The sequence below is a fragment of the Pristiophorus japonicus genome, chromosome 6 (assembly GCF_044704955.1).
Source record: "Pristiophorus japonicus isolate sPriJap1 chromosome 6, sPriJap1.hap1, whole genome shotgun sequence".
In the NCBI taxonomy this organism is placed as follows: domain Eukaryota; kingdom Metazoa; phylum Chordata; class Chondrichthyes; family Pristiophoridae; genus Pristiophorus; species Pristiophorus japonicus.
The window spans coordinates 145,396,767-145,423,277 of NC_091982.1; the positions used below are offsets into that span (position 1 = coordinate 145,396,767).

The 26,511-nt window shown below is 49.8% G+C and overlaps 1 protein-coding gene across 1 annotated transcript in view; it reads left to right on the forward strand.

Annotated features, from left to right (window-relative positions):
- The window catches only part of LOC139265812 (unconventional myosin-VIIa-like), a 440,714-nt gene that overhangs the window by 340,405 nt on the left and 73,798 nt on the right, over positions 1-26,511 (forward strand). The window contains exons 46-47 of the mRNA XM_070883263.1: positions 9,187-9,303; positions 15,302-15,385. Coding sequence (XP_070739364.1) covers positions 9,187-9,303; positions 15,302-15,385 — 201 coding nt within the window. The remainder of the gene's footprint in view (positions 1-9,186; positions 9,304-15,301; positions 15,386-26,511) is intronic.

Sequence of the window (26,511 nt, forward strand, 5' to 3'; positions counted from 1 at the left end):
TGAGCGCGGACCCCCCTATCTGTGGGTGCAGACCCCCTATCTGTGGGTGCGGACCCCTATCTGTGAGTGCGGACCTCTATCTGTGAGTGCGGACCCCTATCTGGGTGCAAACCCCCCTATCTGTGGGTGCGGACCCCTATCTGTGGGTGCAGACCCCCTATCTGTGGGTGCGGACCCCTATCTGTGAGTGCGGACCTCTATCTGTGGGTGCGGATCTCTATCTGTGGGTGCGGACACCTATCTGTGGGTGCGGACCCGTATCTGTGAGTGCGGACCCCCCTATCTGTGGGTGCAGACCCCTATCTGTGAGTGCGGAGCCCTATCTGTGGGTGCAGACCCCCCTATCTGTGGGTGCGGACCCCTATCTGTGGGTGCAGACCCCCTATCTGTGGGTGCGGACCCCTATCTGTGAGTGCGGACCCCTATCTGTGAGTGCGGAGCCCTATCTGTGGGTGCAGACCCCCCTATCTGTGGGTGCGGACCCCTATCTGTGGGTGCGGACCGCTATCTGTGGGTGCGGACCCCTATCTGTGAGTGCAGACCCCCCTATCTGTGGGTGCGGACCGCTATCTGTGGGTGCGGACCCCTGTCTGTGGGTGCGGACCCCTGTCTGTGGGTGCGGACCCCCATTTGTGTGTGCGGATACCTATCTGTGGGTGTGGACCCCTATCTGTGGGAGGGAACCCCTATCTGTGAGTGCAGACCCCTATCTGAGAGTAAGGACCCCTATCTGTGGGTGCAGACCCCCCTATCTGTGGGTGCAGACCCCCCTATCTGTGGGTGCGGACCCCCTACCTGTGGGTGCGGACCCCCTACCTGTGGGTGCGGACCCCTATCTGTGGGTGCGGACCCCTATCTGTGGCTGCGGAACACTATCTGTGAGTACGGTCCCCTATCTGTGGGTACAGACCCCCCTATCTGTGGGTGCAGACCCCCCTATCTGTTGGTGCGGACCCCTATCTGTGAGTGCGGACCCCCCTATCTGTGAGTGCGGACCCCTATCTGTGTGCGGACCCCTATCTGTGGGTGCAGACCCCCCCTATCTGTGGGTGCGGACCCCTATCTGTGGGAGAGGACCCCTATCTGTGGGTGCAGACCCCTATCTGAGAGTGCAGACCCCTATCTGTGTGTACAGACCCCCCTATCTGTGGGTGCAGACCCCTATCTGAGAGTGCAGACCCCTATCTGTGGCTGCAGACCCCCCCTATCTGTGAGTGCAGATCCCTGTCTGTGGGTGCGAACCCCTATCTGTGAGTGCGGACCCCTGTCTGTGGGTGCGGACCCTCCCCACGACTCCTTTCCCTACTGCAATAGCTGAGTAGGTTCCCAGAATTTTCACTCCCTCCTCCTCATTCTGCTGTCCCTTCTCCTGTCACCCATCTTTCTCGAGAACTGTGCGCAATCTTTTCCTGCATGACAATAGAACGCGTGTTATTATCGGGCACAGACCGTTGAATCTGACATCTATTTGACTACACTAATGGAATTCCCACAGAAATATCAAGGGGTTGAAATCGGGTCCCTCCGTGTTTGAGGCGATGACACTGGCTGAGTGGTAGGTGCCGCCTCAAACGGCAAAATTCATTATTTTCCCCAAAGGTGAGAGAGCGGCGCACACTCACCCTCAGGCGGCCACGGAGCGGGAGCTCAGGGGGCCGACCGAATTTCCTCGCGGTAGGCTGCCGGCAAGCGGGTTGGAAAAAATGGGAAAAAAGTTTCCTACACTTTCCCTCACGGACACCCAGACTTCCCCACTGGTCCCAGTAATACATCAATGCTAAAAGAATATAAACATCACCACAGACCTTGCTCCCTGGACACACCCACCCCGGGACCCCCCGATGTCCCACTACCTTTCCCAGGCTGAGCGGACGCCTGCCGGTAAGGCCATCGCACTCACCAAATATCACAGCGACGGCGGCAAGGGGGCATTGCACACTCGATGATGTCACCACGTGGATGGCGGCCGAGCGCGCAGCGACACGTCTTTGCGCTGCCTGTTGTGTACGCGTAAGTAACTGACAAACTGAGCCAGGAGAAATGTAACTTCATTTAACTGTGCTTTTATACAACCCAAAATGGAGTCCCCAAACCGGCATGAACCAGCATGAATACAGCAACTGTGAATAGCCTCTGCAGGGTCCTAATGCCCGACCTGTGAGCTGGAACATACAATTCAGTTTGGTGGCCTGGGATTGACACTGGCATCGAGGAGTTTGTCTCACACTGTGAAGCATGCAGTCTGAGCAAAAAGGCCACAAACATCCGACCAGTGCCAATGAAGCCCATTCCATGGCCACAAAGACCATGGCAACAACTTCAATGTGAACACAACATATTTCCCCCCTTTTTAAAACCACAGTCTATACATAGACAAAGTCCTTGAGATAGTCAGGCCGCGTTCTGATAAGCTGAGACCGGCGTGGAGCTTGCGGTGTTTGATCGAGGTTTTCGGTTGGGAAACAGAACAGTGCCTCTGTTCCATCCTGCTGGTCTGTCGGCCTGTGAGTTGGGATCATCTACGAATGTTCCATCGAGTTCCATCATTGAGCTCGTAGGTGTGAGGGCTGAACTTTCGCCCGATTTGTTTTGGAGGCGAAAGTGAAGATGCGAGCTTATGACTCCGATTTGGTCACTTAACTCTGACCCAATCTCCGTTCTTCAGTTGGGGCTTTTGAGCGTGTCGTTTTGTGTCAGTGTACGACTTCACTTTTCGCTGGCGTTCCGAAATCTGGGATGCGAGTGTGGGTATCGTCACGCTAGGTTTGGCTGGGGGTTTGAGAACATCCAAAGCCAGCGAAGATTCCGCCCAATCATGAGCTCAGCGAGTGCCTTCCCCGTTAGCGAGTGCTTTGTCGAACGGTATGTGCAGAGAGTGATCTGAACCACTTCGTCGAATGTTTGGCCTGCTGCGAGGTTGGCTTTCAAACCCTCTTTGATGGCGCGGTTAAATCGCTCAACACCTCCGTTGCTTTGAGGATTGTACCGAGCAGTAAGGCGATGTTCGATAGCATGACGAATGAGGAAATCTGGGAACTGGTAGGACACAAACTGTGGTCCATTGTCAGTGATTATGACCTCTGGGAGGCCCCACTTTGTGAACATACGCTGCAGAATACTGACGATCGTTGATGAGGCCACTGAACTTGTAGCGATTTCTGGCCATTTGGAATGCTGGTCATGTAAGGAAACGCTGGTGCTGTAGAGCTGCTTCAACTAGACCGAAGATATCCAATTGAAGTTGTTGCCATGGTCTTTGTGGCCATGGAATGGGCTTCATTGGCGCTGGTCGGATGTTTGTGGCCTTTTTGCTCAGACTGCATGCTTCACAGTGTGAGACAAACTCCTCGATGCCAGTGTCAATCCCAGACCACCAAACTGAATTGCTACATCCCTGCTTCATGCGGACAATACCAGGGTGTCCATCGTGTGCTAATGGGAGAACACGCTGTTAAAGCGACTTGGGAATTATTGCTCTATCACCATGAGCTAGGCAGCCATCATTCCAAACGGAAAATTCATCGCGAAGTCTGCAAGAAGGTTTTCAGCTCTACCAGAATTTGCTTAGGCCACTCAGTCTGGAGGAAGTGGCTCACGTGCTGGAGCGTAGCATCACTCTGTGATTCGGTTTTGAGTTCGTCGCAGGAGACAAGGTTTCTGATGGATTGAGTGATGATCAATGTGACATATGTGTCGTCATCTGTGAACAAGTCAGCACCAGAGTCCGAAACAGGTGTCGAGCAGCTGAGCATGTGAGCTACGTGGTTGCAACTGCCAGCGATGTACTGTACGTCAAAGAAATACTGATGAAGGTGATCTGACCATCGGCTGATTCGTAGTGGTCTGGGCCCAGATCCAGTTGTAGCGAGTAGCGTAGTTAGCGCTTGGTGATCCGTACAGAGGGTAAATTTCCTGCCATAGAGGTAGATGTGTCAGCGTTCACATGCGTAGATGCAAGCGAGTGCGTCACGTTTCCCTGTAGAGTATTTATGTTCTGCAGACGAGAGCATACAAGATGTGAAGGCAACTGGACTTTCCAGGCCGTCAATCCATTGCAAGAACACAGCACCCATGGCGGTGCATGATGCATCCGTGGTGACATACGTAGTGGCATTCAGATCAAAGTGCGCGAGGATAGGAGAGGATGTGATTTTCTCCTTAAGCGTGGTGAATGCCTGAGCCTGGGAATCTGTCCATTCCCAAGGGATGTCCTTGCGCAGCAACTTGCGAAGTGGTTCGGCAATGTGAGCATAATGCAGGACAAACTTCAGATAGAAGTTGCAAGTGCCAAGGAATGATGGACTTTGGTAGCCTCCTGCATTCACCGAATCACGTCAATGGTGTCAAGCGTCTGACACCTTGTGCTGTGATTCTGTAGCCCAGAAAGTTTATTTCTCCAGCAGCAAATGTACACTTATCGGCATTAAGTGTAATGTTATGTGTGGCAAGTCTAGCCATAACTGCGTGAAGTCGCTGGTCATGTTCTTCCATTGTCCGTCCATGGATGACGATATCGTCAAGCAGATTGAGGGCTCCCTCTATGCCTGCTGGTATAATAGTGACAATCTTCTGAAATGCACTTGGTGCAGTAGGTAATCCATAGGGCATGCGTCGATATGATACAGAGCATCATGCGTGGTTAATGCCATGAGCGGTTTGCTGTCCTCCGCTCGGGGTATTTGCAGATAACTGCGGCGCATGTCGAGTTTTGTAAGGGCTATTGAGCTGTGGAATTCTGAAGAGAGTTTGTCGATGGTAGGAAGAGGGTACTTGTTGGGGATGATGGCCTTGTTGACCTCTTTCAGGTCAATGCATAGGTGGATCTCCCCATTTTTACGCCAAGCAATGACTAAGTTCGAGATCCAGGGTGAGGAGTCGATGCTCTCAATGATTCCCTGAGATTCGAGTCGCGTTAATTCTGCGGATACTTGGTCGCGAACCGCGAATGGGAGATGGTGAAGTCGCTGTGTAACCGGTTTGACGGAAGGGTCAATGTGGGGATGATGGCAGAGTTTTGTTGTCACTCCAAACCATGTGAAGATTGAGGGATACTGCTTGTTAAAGTCCACCGTGTACACAGATGTGCCAGTTGGGTCGTAAACTTTGAACCCAAGCTTGTCAAAAAGGTCAACACCCATGAAGCTTCGTCCCTTCGTGACATGAAAGTAAAAGTTCTCCGATGTTATGTGCTCGTAGTATATCGGGACAGATATGGCTCCAAGTACCTCAATTTTGGAGTCGGAGTATGCATGTAGAGTGCAAGTTGCGGGCTGCAGTTGACAGTGCGTGAAGTGGGTTTTGTACACACCCTCTCTCAATATGGAGACTTTGGCTCCAAGGTCAATGAGGAGGCAGCAGGGTGTGCCATCAATGTTTACCTCATAGTCCTTGAATTTGCCCGAACCGATGTGCGAAATGTCACTAAAGGTGTAAACCATACTTGGTTCATCACTATCGGAGTTGAATATGCTGCGATGAGCGACAGACAAAAGCAAAATGGTTGATTTTACCACATGCAGAGCATTTTTTCCCACATGCAGGGCAGTTAGGACTCTTTGCTGAGTGTGATTTGTCCCCACAGTTAAAGCAGTGGAAGTTAGGCCTGCGATCCGTAGTGGGTGGCTTATTACTAGCCCTGGGTCTCTGCTGTGATTTCTGCTTTGGACGAACGCCTTGCACATGGGCTGTAGCTGCAGTCTGCTGCACAGGGGGAGCAGGGGAACTGATCGCTTTTGAATCGGAAAGCGCTGATTCGATTTGGATGGCCAAATTAGTTGCTTTGTCCAATGTCAATTTATCATCCTCCATTAGCAAACGTCCCAAATGCAGGGAATCGTTATTTTCTCAATAATTTGATCCCAGATTATTTCCTCTGTGAGTGTTCCAAAGTCACACGTAGCGGCCAGTTCAGTTAATGAAACGATATACTGTTTGATTGACTCACCGTTTCCTTGCCCCCTTTGACGGAATTAGTATCTCTCCATCACAATACTTTTCTTTGGCCCAAAATATTTCTCTAGGGCGCTTACCGTTTTGTTGTAGGACTCCGTGTCTTCGATTTGGCCAAAGATGCGTTGGCCTTCGGTGCCGAGGCAGTGGATAAATAGTGCATGGCGGCGAGCTGGTGTTACATTGTCGTCATCTAACCCACTCGGCGTGATGTACATAGGAAAGCTTTTTATCCATCTCTGCCACAGAATTGGAGGGGCCCTGGGTGTGGTGAGGAAAGGCGGGGGGGGGTGGTAGGGAGGTTAATTTGATTCATCCTCGTCACCAAATTATGTTGTGTTCGTAAATAACAGACAAACTGAGCCAGGAGAAATGTAACTTAACTTAACTGTGCTTTTATACAGCCCAAAATGGAATCCTCCAAATCGGCATGAACCAGCATGAGTACAGCAATTGTGAATAGCTCCCGCAGGGTCCTAATGCCCGTCCTATGAGCTGTAACAAACAAAGAGATTATGAACACAACACCACCCCCACCACCCAACTACATTTCCAGTCAACCCAGGAACCCACTCCCCGCCAACGGAAAGGACATAGCCGCCCATCTCTGGCGGCAACGGGTGGCCTTAGAAATGGAATTTCGATCCCAAAGGGTTCAACAGCCTTGCAAGCATTGCAAGTTTGCTGCATTATATTTAATTGAAGTTGTCCATGCACTGATGTCACTGCAGACAATTCAGTGCATGAGATGATGCCCTTGGGTTTGTGACTTTATTAATAGGCTGGTCATCATCATCATCATCATCATCATCATCATCATAGGCGGTCGCTCGGAATCGAGGAAGACTTGCTTCCACTCTAAAAATGAGTCTTTAGGTGACTGTACAGTCCAATACGAGAACCACAGTCCCTGTCACAGGTGGGACACACTGTCGTTGAGGGAAGGGGTGGGTGGGACTAGTTTGCCGCACACTCTTTCCGCTGCCTGTGCTTGATTTCTGCACGCTCTCGGTGAAGAGACTTGAGGTGCTCAGCGTCCTCCCGGATGCGCTTCCTCCACTTTGGGCGGTCTTTGGCCAGGGTCTCCCAGGTGTCAGTGGGGATGTTGCACTTTATCAGGGAGGCTTTGAGGGCGTCCCTGTAACGTTTCCTCTGCCCACCTTTGGCTCGTTTTCTGTGTAGGAGGTCCGAGTAGAGCGCTTGCTTTGAGAGTTATAGGTTGACAGTAACAACGCGCGCTTAACTTTGCTGCCCTTGTGAGATCATTAAATCTCAGCCTGTATTGAAACGGGATCGTAGGGTTAGCGAGTTGCCACTCACGGCGACAGTTTATTTATTGCAGAGAGCAAATCACTGAGAGCAGAAGCTCCACTGAAGTTTGACGTGGGTTACTATGTGAGAGGTGAACATCTGTTTTCAAGATTAAACGTATGTGGAGAATTAGCTCAGGGGAGAAGCACTTTTATCGTTTTAACATCTGGAGGAGGCCGGTGAAGTTTGTAAATTATTGTAAAATAATGTGTTTTTGCATGGAATTCTGTTCATTCGCCCATTCAATGTTGGTGTCTAGCCTCCCTCAGTCTGCTATGGGGTATCATAGAATCATAGAAATTTACAACACGGAAGGAGGCCATTTCGGCCCATCGTGTCTGCGCCAGCCAACAAAGAGCTATCCAGTCTAATCCCACTTTCCAGCTCTTGGTCCGTAGCCCTGTAGGTATCGACACTTCAAGTGCACATCCAAGTACTTTTTAAATGTGATGAGGGTTTCTGCCTCTACCACCCTTTCAGGCAGTGAGTTCCAGACCCCCATCACCCTCTGGGTGAAAACATTTCCCATCATATCTCCTCTAAACCTCCTATCAATTACTTTAAATCTATGCCTCCTGGTTGCTGATCCCTTTGCTAAGGGAAATAGGTCCGTCCTATCCACTCTATTTAGGCCCCTCATAATTTCAATAAGGTCTCCCCTCAGCCTCCTCTGTTTCAAAGAAAACAACCCCAGCCTATCCAATCTTTCCTCATAGCTAAAATTCTCCAGTCCAGGCAACATCCTCGTAAATCTCCTCTGTACCCTCTCCAGTGCAATCACAACTTTCCTATAATGTGGTGGCCAGAACTGCACGAAGTACTCTAGCTGTGGCCTGATTAGCCAAGAGAGGGCAATCACATGGAGGTGCGTAACACATTCTAGTAAGGTGGTGTACAGTGGATCTTCTGTTTACCTTAATATTGAGCAGGTAAAGGCACACACCAAGCCATAAAGGACATGAGATCTCCTTTGGGATTGGTCCGTGTACCTGAACTCAAGGAGAATATCTAAAGGCCAAAAATGCAACAAAGGTTGAATACAAATGTTGTGTATTTGTTTTGTTCACTCTGATTTTTAGACCTTGGAACTTATAGTGGGAAAGGACAGCACGTGGCGCAACATTTTAGGCTTAACTCAGTCTCCATTTTATTATGCAACAAAAACCGACTAAAAACTACAGGACTAGACTTCTGAGTGAAATTTGACTTTAGACATGCAATCACCATTCCTGGCTGTAGCTATTCTTCTGTCCGTTCTCTGCAGTGTCTGTTCCTTTTGTGTCCTTTTGCCTCTTCCTCCTGCTTTTGCTGTTTCTTCCTGTGTTCTCTGCTTGCTGTTGCTTCCCCTGCTTGTGTGTCTGTGTCCATATATTTATATCTAGGTTTTGAATAAGTTTCCCGCTGGGACGAAATTCGATTATCGATCCGTTTAACTGGTTGGTGATGAGGTTGAACGGCTACTAATTTGCACGCGGAGTCGACAATGCAAAAGATATTTCCTTATGCTGAATGCTGTTAGCCCAAAAATTTGCACTTCGCGGGGGTCCTTTGTTGTCTGGCCTTACTACAGACTCGATGTCTCCAGTGGCTGCTTTCCCCACCCTGGTCAATCAAGTTCAGTGCCTCACTTAACAACTCCATTGTTGTTATGTATGAAGTCAGTTTTAGTTCCTGACCATAGGATGTCCTTAATTGTCCAGTTTAATTCCAAAGCTTGTATCAATCAATTTTTAGTTCATGGTCTGCATTTTTCTGAAGATTAGTAACCTTACAGTTGTCAGCGTATCATCTGGGTGGAAAGGCAAATCTGCATCTCTGTGCAAGCTTGGTGTCTGCGAGGAGTGAGAGAGCAGGATTGAGAATATCCCAAGGGGCCATTCATTGCATCTGACTCTTGACCATCTTCTTGTTGGATTTCCTTTGCAGGCTATTGTGGCAGCGTATAACAAGCACGCAGGGAAGACAACTGACGAAGTAAAGCTGGCCTTTCTCAAACTGCTGTACCGGTGGCCAACATTCGGGTCGGCCTTTTTTGAAGTGAAGGTACAGTGCGGCCACGGAACGATTTGTAACCATGGATTTCAACGTGTCTGTGCAGCAACAGAGCTACTGAGTCCATGAGCTCATGATTTATACTTATCACTGATTCTTGGGGCTTGATTTTATCCCAGAGCAGGTTTAGAACAGATGGGACGAGGGCAAAACATGTTCGCTGGCCCAAGTTCAGGCCTGAGGTATTTTAACAACAACAACTTATATTTACATAGCACCTTTAACGTAGTAAAAGGTCCCAAGGCGCTTCACAAAACAAATCAATTTGACACCGAGCCACATAAGAAGAAATTACGGCAGATGACCAAAAGCTTGGTCAAAGAGGTTGATTTTAAGTAGCGTCTTACAGGAGGAAAGAGAGGTAGAGAGGTTTAGTCAGGAAGTTCCATAGCTTGGGGCCCAAGCAACAGAAGGCACGGCTACCGATGGTTGAGCGATTATAATCAGGGATGCTCAAGAGGGCAGAATTAGAGGAGTGCAGACATCTCGGGGGGTTGTGAGGCTGAAGGAGATTACTGAGATAGGGAGGGGCGAGGGTCATGGAGGGATTTGTAAACAAGGATGAGAATTTTGAAATGGAGACGCTGCTTAACCGGGAGCCAGTGTAGGTCAGCGAACAAAGGGGTGATGGGTGAGCAGGACTTGGTGCGAGTTAGGGCTGCTGAGTTTTGGATGCCCTCAAGTTTACGTCGGGTAGAATGTGGGAGGCCAGCCAGGAGTGCGTTGGAGTAGTCCCGTCTAGAGGTTTAACTCCTGGGCTTCATTTATATGCTACCGACCCTGCCCGCACAGAATGGGAGTGGGGGTGAGTGTGGAGAGAACATGAAGAGTCAGAGAACTGTTGGCAGAGAAGATTGTGTAGACCTTGGCCCTAATCGCCACAAAGGACATTTCTTCACTTACCTGGAGGGCCTCCTTGACCTACTTCAGCCTGGTGGGGTAAGCCCAGTCAGGACTCTGTTAAACTACCGTTGAGGCTCCATTGACATTATGGAACCCCAATTAGTGTTTATTTCCCGGCTGAATCCAGCAGCATTGAGATCAGGGATCAGTGGGCGATGACTAGGAAATGGAGCTGCTGCCTTTAAACTGTCTGCCCAGCTGGGAGAGTTCAAATTCTCCCCTTAATGTATTTGGTCAGTTAGTGTAATTGGGGTCGATATTGATCGCCACCCACCTGCCGTTAATGGGGTGGGAATGTGAAATGGGATTGAGAGTCTTGCTAGCGGCCCGACTGGATCTTGAGATCTCGATCCGGCGCCCCACAGGTTGTCTGACAAATTGAAATGGTGCATCATCGCCACTGGAATGGGCGTCCAACCAGTGCTCTGTCAGTCAATCGCACAAAAGTCAACAACAAACCCATATTGTCTCTGGTGCGCTGGGGGTCAGTGGGGGGTCGGGGGTGCGGGTTTACACCAGTGATGCGTCGGCGTAGATCTGCGGCTCAAAGCTTCGGTGCGGCACAGCCTGAAGTCACTTGATCTCAGCGCGACTGCGATTGCTGGGGTTCGGGAGTGAATGTCTTCGCGATTTTGTCGAACTTTTAGCACTGAAACCTACACTATATTTGGTACTGTCATCCGGAGTTTTCCCGACCTCCATCCTCCCTCCCCCTCCCCATTTCCCCTTCCTCCCCATCCCCTCCCCCCCTCCTCCTCCCCTTCTCCCCTTCCCCATCCCTCCCCCTTCCGCTCCCACTCCCCTTCGCTAGTGAGACTGTGGGGGGAGGGAGAGAGAGAGAGAGAGAGAGCGAGAGAGACTGGGGAGGGAGAGCGAAGCGGGAGAGGGGATTGGAAGGGAGAGAGGGAACTCGGGGAAGATGGAGCACGTTCTTCCAATCCCACCCCCTTTACACCCACACCTGATTTCTCGGAAAGCTCGATGCGTGTGTGACAAGGAACATCCTCGGAGTGGATGAAATACGGAAATCACGACACCCACCCTGTTCATACCCAATAAACCTGTTAACAATCTGTGACCCACACACAATACCCCATCTATAGGGGGGGGGGAGAAGTAAGGTCAGGAATCTGGCCTGGGGGGAGGGGTGGGGGTGGGGGGAAGGAACTTGGGCTGGGGGGGGGGCATGAACTTGGGCTGGGGGGGGCATGATCTTGGGCTGGGGGGGAGAAAGGAACTTGGGCTGGGAGGGGCATGATCTTGGGCTGGGGGGGGGCATGAACTTGGGCTGGGGGGGGGCATGAACTTGGGATGGGGGGGCCATGAACTTGGGATGGGGGGCGGGGTAAGGAACTTGGCCTGGGGGGAGGGAGGGCAGGAATTTGGCGTGAGGGTGGGGGAGGGGTAAGGAACTTGGTCTGGGGGGTGGGGGGAGGTGGGGCAGGAACTTGGCCTGGGGGGTGGGGGAGGGGTAAGGAACTTGGCCTGGGGGGGGGGGAGGGGGACAGGAATTTGGCCTGGGGGATGGAGGAGGGGTAAGGAACTTGACCTGGGCGGGAGAGGGGGCAGGAACTTGGCCTGGGGGGGTGGGGGAGGGGTAAGGAACTTGGCCTGGGGGGTGGGGGAGAGGGGTAAGGAACTTGGCCTGCGGGGAGGGGGCAGGAACCTGGGCAATCGGCTCATGTGATCATGGAGAATCTATCAGAACATTTTCTAGTGCAAATAGCTATGTCCTAAAAAAGCAAACCAAGCACTAGGGTTTATTTCTAGAGGGATAGAATTGAAAAGTAGTGAAGTTTTGCTAAACCTGTATGGAACCTTGGTTAGACCACACTTAGAGTACTATGTACAGTTCTGGTCGCCATATTATAAAAAGGATATAGCGGCACTGGAGATGATGCAGAGAAGATTTGCAAGAATGATACCAGAAATGCCAGGGTATAAGAACATAAGAAATAGGAGCAGGAGTAGGCCATTTGGCCCCTGGAGCCTGCGCCACCATTCAATAAGATCATGTCCCACCCACCCTTACCCTCAACCACTATCTGTCCCACCTGTGACAGGGACTGTGGTTCTCGTATTGGACTGTTCAGCCATCTAAGAACTCATTTTAAGAGTGGAAGCAAGTCTTCCTCTATTCCGAGGGACTGCCTATGATGACGATGGCTGATCTAATCATCGACTCAGCTCCACTTCCCTGCCTGTTCCCATAACCATTTACTCCCTTATTGCTCAAAAATCTGTCTATCTCTGCCTTAAATATATTCAATGATCTAGCCTCCACAGCTCTCTAGGGCACAGAATTCCATAGATTTATAACCCTCTGAGAAGAGAATTCCTCCTCGTCTCAGTTTTAAATGTGCGGCCCCTTATTCTGAGACTATGTCCCCTAGTTTTAGTTTCCCCTATGAGTGGAAATATCCTCTCTGCATCCATCTTGTCGAGCCCTCTCATCATCTTATATGTTTCGATAAAATCACCTCTCATTCTTCTGAACTCCAATATGTATAAGCCCAACCTACACAACCTATCTTCAAAGTTAACCCCCTCATCTCCGGAATCAACCTAGTGAACCTTCTCTGAACAGCCTCCATTGCAAGTAAATTTTTCCTTTAATATGGAGACCAAAACTGTACGCAGTACTCTAGGTGTGGTCTCACCAATACCCTGTACAGTTGTAGTAGGACTTCTCTGCTTTTATACTCTATCCCCCTTGCAATAAAGGCCAACATTCCATTTGCCTTCCTGATTACTTGCTGTACCTGCATACTAATGTTTTGTGTTTCATGCACAAGGACCCCCAGGTCTCTCTGTACTGCAGCACTTTCCAATTTTTCTCCATTTAAATTATAATTTGCTTTTCTATTATTTCTGCCAAAGTGGATAACCTCACATTTTCCCACATTATACTCCATATGCCAAATTTTTGGCCACTCACTTAGCAGATTTTTTGTGTCCTCCTCACAATTTGCTTTCCACCCATCTTTGTACCATCAGCAAACTTGGCTACATTACACTCGGTCCCTTTATCCAATATAGATTGTAAATAGTTGAGGATCCAGCACTGATCCCTGTGGCACCCCACGAGTCACTGTTTGCCAACAGGAAAATGACCCATTTATCCCAACTCTCTGTTTTCTGTTAGTTAGCCAATCCTCTATCCATATCAGGAAAGGATGAACAGGCTGGGTCTCTTTTCTCTTGAAAAAGAAGGCTAAGTAAGGGATGACCCAATAGAGGTCTTTAATTTTTGAAAGGTTTTGATAGAGTGGATACAGAGAAAATGTTTCCACTTGTGGGGAAGAGCATAACTAGAGGCCATCAATATAAGACAGTCACCAAGAAATCCAATAGGGAATTCCAAGGAAACTTCTTCACCCAGAGAGTGGTGAGAATGTGGAACTCGCTCCCACAGGGAGTGGTTGAAGCGAATAGTATCGATGCATTTAAGGGGAGGCTAGACAGGCATATGAGGGAGAAGGGAATGGAGGGTTATGCTGATGGATTTAGATGAGGAAAGACGGGAGGAGGCTCGAGTGGAGCATAATCGCCGGCATGGACTGGTTGGGCCGACTGGCCTGTTTCTGTGCCGTATATCCGGTGTAATCCTAAGTAAGAAAGACTTGCATTTATATAGCGCCTTTCATGACTTCAGGACATCCAAAGTGCTTTCCGGCCAATGAAGTACTTTTGGAGTGCAGTCACTGCTGTAATGTAGGAAACGCGGCAGCCAATTTGCGCACAGCAAGCTCCCACTAACAGCAATGTGATACTGACCAGATGATCTGCTTTTGCTATGAGCTGAGGGAAAAATATTAGCTGGGACACCGAGGATAACTCTCCTGCTATTCTTTGAAATAGTGCCATGGGATCTTCGATCTCCAACTGAGAGAGCAGACGGGGCCTCGGTTTAACGTCTCATCCGAAAGACGGCACCTCCGACAGTGCAGCACTCCCCCAGCACTGCACTGCAGCGTCAGCCTAGACTTATGTGCTGAAATCTCTGGAGTAGGACTTGAACCCACAACCTTCTGACTCAGATGTGCAAATGACACAGCAATGGGGCCATTGCCTTTTCAGTTGTATGTAGAAACGAGAGACTAAACCAGAAGTAATTCCTTTCGTGAGCCTGGTGGTAAAACGTCAGGGATCTCAACTCGGCAACACTGACTTAATCCAGATTTAACAGAGTTACACTTCCTTCTCCTCATTATGAAAGTGTTGATGGTTCTTACCAGACCACAAAATGACGCTGTTATGAGGTACCAGAAGGCTCTGCTTCACACTCCACACATACATGTCCACTAAACACCAAATCAAATGCACGCAAAAAAGCATCGAATTAACTAACTATCCCGCCGGGGAGGGAGCAGGTTTGGGTTGGACACCCGCTTCACACTATATTGTTATCTGGAGTGTAAATCAGGCCTTGGCCCCGACTTCTGCTCCAGTACTGACCCTGACCCCCGACCCCGACTCCAGTACCGACCTCGACCCCAACCCCCGTCCCGATCCCAACTCCTGACCCCCCCCACCGAGCCCGACTCCAGCCCCGACCCCGGCCCCCCCAACAACCACGGCTCCAGTACTGACCCTGACCCCAACCCTGGCTCGTGTACCAACCCTCATCCCTCAGCCCCAACCCTCAGCCCCGACCCCAACCCCCCACTGACCCTGGATCCAGTACTGACCCCAACCGCCACCCCCCCCCCCCGCCCCACCGAACCCAACCCCCGACCCCCCACTGACCCTGGATCCAGTACTGATCCCGACCCTCGACCCCGGCTCCAGTACTGACCCCGACCCCGGTCCCAGAGCCTTATCGACCCCTACCCTGCCCGAACCCCGGCTCCAGTACTGATCCTGAACCTGAATGGCTTCTCCATTGTGAATACTGCACATGCACAAGAAATTTAAAGTGATCATCACTAAACGAAACAGCCATGTGGAACTAAGCGCTGCTCACAGGGAACGCTGGATGCTACTGTAATAAATGCCATGCAGTCTACTGTATAAAAGGCTGATTGTGATTTAAACCTTATTTATCTTTTGAAGATATTAATAAATCATTCTTTTTCCATTCTAGCAAACATCCGAGCCCAATTTTCCAGATATTGTGCGGATAGCCATCAACAAACAAGGGGTGACGGTGATAAACCCACGAACTAAGGTAATCGCTGAGCACCAGCTGGTTCTAAACATCGGGAATCGTGACCTGTAACTGCGAGAACAGGACACTCAGAAAGAATCTGCATTCATATAGCGCCTTTCACGGCCTCTGCATACCCCAAAGTGCGGCTCAGCCAGTAAAATACTTTTGAAGAATAGTCATGGTTGCTTTATAGGAAACAAGGAAGCCAATTTGTGCATAGACAGTGCCCATATATCCTCAAATAACCCCCAGACATGTCTCATTTACCAGATAAACAGCGAAGATTTGATTGGTCTCCGCATCGTTTACTATGGGACTGAGCCATACTGACCGGTGTGTGGGACTGAGTGAAACTGACCGGTGTGTGGGACTGAGTTATACTGACCATGGGACTGAGTTATACTGACCGGTGTGGGAGGGAGTTATACTGACCCTGGGACGGAGTTATACTGACCGGCGTGGGACCGAGTTATACTGACCATGGGACTGAGTTATACTGACGCTGGGACTGAGTGATACTGACTCTGGGACTGAGTCATACTGACGGGTGTGGGACTGAGTTATACTGACCGGCGTGCTCATGAATTATACTGACCCTGGGACTGAGATATACTGACCGGTGTGGGACTGAGTTAAACTGACCCTGGGACTGAGTTATACTGACCGGCGTGGGACCGAGTTATACTGACCATGGGACTGAGTTATACTGACCCTGGGACTGAGTCATACTGACCCTGCGAATGAGTTATACTGACCCTGGGACTAAGTCCTACTGACCCTGGGACTGAGTTATACTGACCGGTGTGGGACTGAGTTATACTGACCGGCTTGGGACTGAGTTATACTGACCGACATGGAACTGAGTTACACTCTCCCTGCAACTGAGTTATACTGACCGGTGTGGGACTCAGTTATACTGACCCTGGGACTGAGTTATACTGTCCCTGCAACTGCGTTATACTGACCAGTGTGGGACTCAGTTATACTGACCCTGGGACTGAGTTATACTGACCGGTGTGGGACTGAGTTATACTGACCCTGGGACTGAGTTATATTGACCGGTGTGAATCTGAGTCATACTGACCCTGGGACTGAGTCATACTGACCCTGCGACTGAGTTATACTGACCAGTGTGGGACTGAGTTATACTGACCCTGGGACTGAGTTATACTGACCGGTGTGGGACTGAGTTATACTGACCTTGGGACTGAGTTATACTGACCGGTGTGAAACGGAGTTATACTGACAGGTGTGGGACTGAGTTATACTGACCATGGGACTGAATTATACTGACCTTGGGACTGAGTTATAATGACCCTGGGACTGAGTTATACTGACCGGTGCGGGTCTGAGTCATACTGTCCCTGCAACTGAGTTTTACTGACCAGTGTTGGACTGAGTTTCCTGACCCTGGGACTGAGTTATACTGACCCTGGGACTGAGTTATACTCACCTGCATGGGACTGAGTTATACTGTCCCTGGGACTGAGTTATACTGTCCCTGCAACTGAGTTATACTGACCGTCGTGGAACTGAGTTAAACTGACCCTGTGACTGAGTTATACTGACCGGTGTGGGACTGAGTTATACTGTCCCTGGGACTGAGTTATACTGACCCTGGGACTGAGTTATACTGACCGGCGTGCTCCTGAGTTTAACTGACCTTGGGACTGAGTTATACTGACCGGTGTGGGACTGAGTTATACTGACACTGGGACTGAGTTATACTGACCGGTGTGGGACTGAGTTATACTGACCGGCTTGGGACTGAGTTATACTGACCGACATGGGACTGAGTTACACTGTCCCTGCAACTGAGTTATACTGACCGGTGTGGGACTCAGTTATACTGATCCTGGGACTGAGTTATAATGACCTTGGGACTGAGTTATACTGACCCTGGGACTGAGTTATACTGACCGGTGCGGGTCTGAGTCATACTGACCCTGCGACTGAGTTATACTGACCCTGGGACTGAGTCATACTAACCCTGTGACTGAGTCATACTGACCCTGCGACTGCGTTATACTGACCAGTGTGGGACTCAGTTATACTGACCCTGGGACTGAGTTTTACTGACCATTGTGGACTGAGTCACACTGACCGGTGTGGGTCTGAGTCATACTGACCCTGGGACTGAGTTATACTGACCCTGGGACTGAGTTATACTGACCGGAGCGGGTCTGAGTCAAACTGACCCTGGGACTGAGTTATACTGACCCTGGGACTGAGTTATACTGACCTGCATGGGACTGAGTTATACTGTCCCTGCAACTGAGTTATACTGACCGTCGTGGAACTGAGTTAAACTGACCCTGTGACTAATTTATACTGACCGGTGTGGGACTGAGTTATACTGTCCCTGGGACTGAGTTATACTGACAGGTGTGGGACTGAGTTTCACTGACCTTGGGACTGAGTTATACTGACCGGTGTGGGACTGAGTTATAATGACACTGGGACTGAGTTACACTGACCGGTGTGGGATTGAGTTATACTGACCCTGGGACTGAGTTATACTGACCCTGGGACTGAGTCATACTGACCCTGGGACTGAGTCATACTGACCTTAGGACTGAGTTATACTGACTGGTGTGAGACGGAGTTATACTGACCGGCTTGGGACTGAGTTATACTGACCGGCATGGAACTGAGTTATACTGTCCCTGCAACTGAGTTATACTGACCGTCGTGGGACTGAGTTAAACTGTCCCTGGGACTGAGTTATACTGACGCTGGGACTGAGTTATACTGACCGGCGTGGGACTCAGTTGTACTGACCCTTCGACTGAGTTTTTCTGACCTTGGGACTGAGTTATACTGACCCTGGGACTGAGTTATACTGACCCTGTGACTGAGTCATACTGACCCTGCGACTGCGTTATACTGACCAGTGTGGGACTGAGTTATACTGACCCTGGGACTGAGTTATACTGACCGGTGTGAGTCTGAGTCATACTGACCCTGGGACTGAGTTATACTGACCTGTGTGGGACTGAGTTATACTGACCCTTAGACTGAGTTATACTGACTCTGGGACTGAGTTATACTGACCCTGGGACTGAGTTATACTGACCTGGGACTGAGTCACACTGACCGTTGTGGACTGAGTCACACTGACCGGTGTGGCTCTGAGTCATACTGACCCTGGGACTGAGTTATACTGACCGGTGCGGGTCTGAGTCATACTGACCCTGCGACTGAGTTATACTGACCCTGGGACTGAGTCATACTGACCCTGCGACTGAGTTATACTGACCAGTGAGGGACTGAGTTATACTGACCCTGGGACTGAGTTATACTGACCGGTGTGGGACTGAGTTATACTGACCTTGGGACTGAGTTATACTGACCGGTGTGAAACGGAGTTATACTGACCGGTGTGGGACTGAGTTATACTGACCCTGGGACTGAGTTATAATGACCCTGGGACTGAGTGATACTGACCCTGGGACTGAGTTATACTGACCCTGGGACTGAGTCATACTGACCAGTGTGGGACTGTGTTATACTGACCCTTAGACTGAGTTATACTGACCAGTGTGGGACTGAATTATACTGACCCTGGGACTGAGTTATACTGACTGGTGTGGGACTGAGTTTACTGACCCTTAGACTGAGTTATACTGACCAGTGTGGGACTGAGTTATACTGACCCCGGGAATGAGTTATACTGACCCCGGAAATGAGTTATACTGACCCTGGGACTGAGTTCTCCTGACCCTGGGACTGAGTTTTACTGAGTGGTGTGGGACTGAGTTATACTGACCCTGCAACTGAGTTATACTGACCCTGGGACTGAGTCATACTGACCCTGTGACTGAGTCATACTGACCCTGCGACTGAGTTATACTGACCAGTGTGGCTCTGAGTCATACTGACCCTGGGACTGAGTTATACTGACCGGTGCGGGTCTGAGTCATACTGACCCTGCAACTGAGTTATACTGACCCTGGGACTGAGTCATACTGACCCTGTGACTGAGTCATACTGACCCTGCGACTGAGTTATACTGACCAGTGTGGGACTGAGTTATACTGACCCTGGGACTGAGTTATACTGACCGGTGTGAATCTGAGTCATACTGACCCTGGGACTGAGTCATACTGACCCTGCGACTGAGTTATACTGACCAGTGTGGGACTGAGTTATACTGACCCTGGGACTGAGTTATACTGACCGGTGTGGGACTGAGTTATACTGACCTTGGGACTGAGTTATACTGACCGGTGTGAAATGGAGTTATACTGACCGGTGTGGGACTGAGTTATACTGACCCTGGGACTGAGTTATAATGACCCTGGGACTGAGTGATACTGACCCTGGGACTGAGTTATACTGACCCTGGGACTGAGTCATACTGACCAGTGTGGGACTGTGTTATACTGACCCTTAGACTGAGTTATACTGACCAGTGTGGGACTGAATTATACTGACCCTGGGACTGAGTTATACTGACTGGTGTGGGACTGAGTTTACTGACCCTTAGACTGAGTTATACTGACCAGTGTGGGACTGAGTTATACTGACCCCGGGAATGAGTTATACTGACCCCGGAAATGAGTTATACTGACCCTGGGACTGAGTTCTCCTGACCCTGGGACTGAGTTTTACTGAGTGGTGTGGGACTGAGTTATACTGACCCTGGGACTGAGTTATACTGACCCTGGCACTGAGTTATACTGACCGGCGTGCTCCTGAGTAATACTGACCCTGGGACTGAGTTATACTGACTGGTGTGGGACTGAGTTATACTAGCCCTGCAACTGATTTATACTGACCGGTGTGGGACTGAGTTATACTGACCCTGCGACTAGTTATACTGACCGTCGTGGGACTGAGTTATACTGTCCCTGCAACTGAGTTATACTGACCAGTGTGGGACTGAGTTATACTGACCCTGGGACTGAGTCATACTGACCAGTGTGGGACTGTGTTATACTGACCCTTAGACTGAGTTATACTGACCGGCGTGCGCCTGAGTTATACTGACCCCGGGAATGAGTTATACTGACCCTGGGACTGAGTTATCCTGACCCTGGGACTGAGTTATACTGATCGACGTGCTCCTGAGTTATTCTGACCCTGGGACTGAGTTTTACTGAGTGGTGTGGGACTGAGTTTCACTGACCTTGGGACTGAGTTATACTGACCGGTGTGGGACTGAGTTATACTGACCCTGGGACTGAGTTATACTGACCCTGGCAATGAGTTATATTGACCGGCGTGCTCCTGAGTTATACTGACCCTGGGACTGAGTTATACTGACTGGTGTGGGACTGAGTTATACTGGCCCTGCAACTGAGTTATACTGACCGGTGTGGGACTGAGTTATACTGACCCTGGGACTGAGTTATACTGACCGTCGTGGGACTGAGTTATACTGTCCCTGCAACTGAGTTATACTGACCAGTGTGTGACTGAGCTATACTGACCCTGGGACTGAGTTATACTGACCCTGGGACTGAGTTATACTGACCGGTGTGGGACTGAGTTATACTGACCTGAGGACTGAGTTATACTGACCGGTGTGAGACAGAGTTACACTGACTGGCTTGGGACTGAGTTATACTGACCGGCATGAAACTGAGTTATACTGTCCCTGCAACTGAGTTTTTCTGACCGTCGTGGGACTGAGTTATACTGTCCCTGCAACTGAGTTATACTGACCAGTGTGGGACTGAGTTAAACAGACCAGTGTGGGACTGTGTTATACTGACCCTTAGACTGGTTATACTGACCAGTGTGGGACTGAATTATACTGACCCTGGGACTGAGTTATACTGACCGGCATGCGCCTGAGTTATACTGACCCTGGGACTGAGTTATACTGACTGGTGTGGGACTGAGTTTACAGACCCTTAGACTGAGTTATACTGACCAGTGTGGGACTGAGTTATACTGACCCTGGGACTGAGTTATACTGACCGGTGTGGGACTGAGTTATACTGACCTTGGGACTGAGTTATACTGACCGGTGTGAAACGGAGTTATACTGGCCGGCTTGGGACTGAGTTATACTGACCGACATGGGACTGAGTTATACTGTCCTTGCAACTGAGTTATACTGACCGGTGTGGGACTCAGTTATACTGACCCTGGGACTGAGTTATACTGACCCTGGGACTGAGTTATACTGACCGGTGTGGGTCTGAGTCATACTGACCCTGCGAATGAGTTATACTGACCCTGGGACTAAGTCATACTGACCCTGGGACTGAGTTATACTGAGACTGGGACTGAGCTATACTGACCGGTGTGAATCTGAGTCATATTGACCCTGGGACTGAGTCATACTGACCCTGCGACTGAGTTATACTGACTCTGGGACTGAGTTATACTGACCCTGGGACAGAGTTGTACTGACCTGGGACTGAGTCACACTGACCGTTGTGGACTGAGTCACACTGACCGGTGTGGCTCTGAGTTATACTGACCCTGGGACTGAGTTATACTGACCGGTGTGAATCTGAGTCATACTGACCCTGGGACTGAGTCATACTGACCCTGCGACTGAGTTATACTGACCAGTGTGGGACTGAGTTATACTGACCCTGGGACTGAGTTATACTGACCGGTGTGGGACTGAGTTATACTGACCTTGGGACTGAGTTATACTGACCGGTGTGAAACGGAGTTATACTGACCGGTGTGGGACTGAGTTATACTGACCATGGGACTGAGTTATACTGACCTTGGGACTGAGTTATAATGACCTTGGGACTCAGTGATACTGACCCTGGGACTGAGTTATACTGACCCTGGGACTGAGTCATACTGACCAGTGTGGGACTGTGTTATACTGACCCTTAGACTGAGTTATACTGACCAGTGTGGGACTGAATTATACTGACCCTGGGACTGAGTTATACTGACCGGCGTGCTCCTGAGTTATACTGACCCTGGGACTGAGTTATACTGACTGGTGTGGGACTGAGTTTACTGACCCTTAGACTGAGTTATACTGACCAGTGTGGGACTGAGTTATACTGACCCCGGGAATGAGTTATACTGACCCTGGGAATGAGTTATACTGACCCCGGGAATGAGTTATACTGACCTTGGGACTGAGTTATAATGACCTTGGGACTCAGTGATACTGACCCTGGGACTGAGTTATACTGACCCTGGGACTGAGTCATACTGACCAGTGTGGGACTGTGTTATACTGACCCTTAGACTGAGTTATACTGACCAGTGTGGGACTGAATTATACTGACCCTGGGACTGAGTTATACTGACCGGCGTGCTCCTGAGTTATACTGACCCTGGGACTGAGTTATACTGACTGGTGTGGGACTGAGTTTACTGACCCTTAGACTGAGTTATACTGACCAGTGTGGGACTGAGTTATACTGACCCCGGGAATGAGTTATACTGACCCTGGGACTGAGTTATACTGACTGGTGTGGGACTGAGTTTACTGACCCTTAGACTGAGTTATACTGACCAGTGTGGGACTGAGTTATACTGACCCCGGGAATGAGTTATACTGACCCTGGGAATGAGTTATACTGACCCCGGGAATGAGTTATACTGACCCTGGGACTGAGTAATACTGATCGACGTGCTCCTGAGTTATACTGACCCTGGGACTGAGTTTTACTGAGTGGTGTGGGACTGAGTTTCACTGACCTTGGGACTGAGTTATACTGACCCTTAGACTGTGTTATACTGACCAGTGTGGGACTGAGTTATACTGACACTGGGACTGAGTTATACTGACCCTGGCACTGAGTTATACTGACCGGCATGCTCCTGAGTTATACTGACCCTGGGACTGAGTTATACTGACTGGTGTGGGACTGAGTTATACTAGCCCTGCAACTGATTTATACTGACCGGTGTGGGACTGAGGTATACTGACCCTGGGACTGAGTTATACTGACCGTCGTGGGACTGAGTTATACTGACCGGTGTGGGACTGAGTTATACTGACCCTAGGACTGAGTTATACTGACCCTGGCAATGAGTTATACTGACCGGCGTGCTCCTGAGTTATACTGACCCTGGGACTGAGTTATACTGACTGGTGTGGGACTGAGTTATACTGGCCCTGCAACTGAGTTATACTGACCGGTGTGGGACTGAGTTATACTGACCCTGGGACTGAGTTATACTGACCGTCGTGGGACTGAGTTATACTGTCCCTGCAACTGAGTTATACTGACCAGTGTGTGACTGAGCTATACTGACCCTGGGACTGAGTTATACTGACCCTGGGACTGAGTTATACTGACCGGTGTGGGACTGAGTTATACTGACCTGAGGACTGAGTTATACTGACCGGTGTGAGACAGAGTTACACTGACCGGCTTGGGACTGAGTTATACTGACCGGCATGAAACTGAGTTATACTGTCCCTGCAACTGAGTTATACTGACCGTCGTGGGACTGAGTTATACTGTCCTTGCAACTGAGTTATACTGACCAGTGTGGGACTGAGTTAAACAGACCAGTGTGGGACTGTGTTATACTGACCCTTAGACTGGTTATACTGACCAGTGTGGGACTGAATTATACTGACCCTGGGACTGAGTTATACTGACCGGCATGCGCCTGAGTTATACTGACCCTGGGACTGAGTTATACTGACTGGTGTGGGACTGAGTTTACTGACCCTTAGACTGAGTTATACTGACCAGTGTGGGACTGAGTTATACTGACCCTGGGACTGAGTTATACTGACCGGTGTGGGACTGAGTTATACTGACCGGCTTGGGACTGAGTTATACTGACCGACATGGGACTGAGTTATACTGTCCTTGCAACTGAGTTATACTGACCGGTGTGGGACTCAGTTATACTGACCCTGGGACTGAGTTATACTGACCCTGGGACTGAGTTATACTGACCGGTGTGGGTCTGAGTCATACTGACCCTGCGAATGAGTTATACTGACCCTGGGACTAAGTCCTACTGACCCTGGGACTGAGTTATACTGACCGGTGTGGGACTGAGTTATACTGACCGGCTTGGGACTGAGTTATACTGACCGACATGGAACTGAGTTACACTCTCCCTGCAACTGAGTTATACTGACCGGTGTGGGACTCAGTTATACTGACCCTGGGACTGAGTTATACTGTCCCTGCAACTGCGTTATACTGACCAGTGTGGGACTCAGTTATACTGACCCTGGGACTGAGTTATACTGACCGGTGTGGGACTGAGTTATACTGACCCTGGGACTGAGTTATATTGACCGGTGTAAATCTGAGTCATACTGACCCTGGGACTGAGTCATACTGACCCTGCGACTGAGTTATACTGACCAGTGTGGGACTGAGTTATACTGACCCTGGGACTGAGTTATACTGACCGGTGTGGGACTGAGTTATACTGACCTTGGGACTGAGTTATACTGACCGGTGTGAAACGGAGTTATACTGACAGGTGTGGGACTGAGTTATACTGACCATGGGACTGAGTTATACTGACCTTGGGACTGAGTTATAATGACCCTGGGACTGAGTTATACTGACCGGTGCGGGTCTGAGTCATACTGTCCCTGCAACTGAGTTTTACTGACCAGTGTTGGACTGAGTTTCCTGACCCTGGGACTGAGTTATACTGACCCTGGGACTGAGTTATACTCACCTGCATGGGACTGAGTTATACTGTCCTTGGGACTGAGTTATACTGTCCCTGCAACTGAGTTATACTGACCGTCGTGGAACTGAGTTAAACTGACCCTGTGACTGAGTTATACTGACCGGTGTGGGACTGAGTTATACTGTCCCTGGGACTGAGTTATACTGACCCTGGGACTGAGTTATACTGACCGGCGTGCTCCTGAGTTTAACTGACCTTGGGACTGAGTTATACTGACCGGTGTGGGACTGAGTTATACTGACACTGGGACTGAGTTATACTGACCGGTGTGGGACTGAGTTATACTGACCGGCTTGGGACTGAGTTATACTGACCGACATGGGACTGAGTTACACTGTCCCTGCAACTGAGTTATACTGACCGGTGTGGGACTCAGTTATACTGATCCTGGGACTGAGTTATAATGACCTTGGGACTGAGTTATACTGACCCTGGGACTGAGTTATACTGACCGGTGCGGGTCTGAGTCATACTGACCCTGCGACTTAATTATACTGACCCTGGGACTGAGTCATACTGACCCTGTGACTGAATCATACTGACCCTGCGACTGCGTTATACTGACCAGTGTGGGACTCAGTTATACTGACCCTGGGACTGAGTTATACTGACCGGTGCGGGTCTGAGTCATACTGACCCTGCGACTGAGTTATACTGACCCTGGGACTGAGTCATACTGACCCTGTGACTGAGTCATACTGACCCTGCGACTGCGTTATACTGACCAGTGTGGGACTCAGTTATACTGACCCTGGGACTGAGTTTTACTGACCATTGTGGACTGAGTCACACTGACCGGTGTGGGTCTGAGTCATACTGACCCTGGGACTGAGTTATACTGACCCTGGGACTAAGTTATACTGACCGGAACGGATCTGAGTCAAACTGACCCTGGGACTGAGTTATACTGACCCTGTGACTGACTTATACTGACCGGTGCGGGTCTGAGTCATACTGACCCTGCGACTGAGTTATACTGACCCTGGGACTGAGTCATACTAACCCTGTGACTGAGTCATACTGACCCTGCGACTGCGTTATACTGACCAGTGTGGGACTCAGTTATACTGACCCTGGGACTGAGTTTTACTGACCATTGTGGACTGAGTCACACTGACCGGTGTGGGTCTGAGTCATACTGACCGTGGGACTGAGTTATACTGACCCTGGGACTGAGTTATACTGACCGGAACGGGTCTGAGTCAAACTGACCCTGGGACTGAGTTATACTGACCCTGGGACTGAGTTATACTGACTGAGACGGAGTTATACTGACCGACTTGGGACTGAGTTATACTGACCTGCATGGGACTGAGTTATACTGTCCCTGCAACTGAGTTATACTGACCGTCGTGGAACTGAGTTAAACTGACCCTGTGACTAAGTTATACTGACCGGTGTGGGACTGAGTTATACTGTCCCTGGGACTGAGTTATACTGACTGGTGTGGGATTGAGTTATACTGACCCTGGGACTGAGTTATACTGACCGTCGTGGGACTGAGTTATACTGTCCCTGCAACTGAGTTA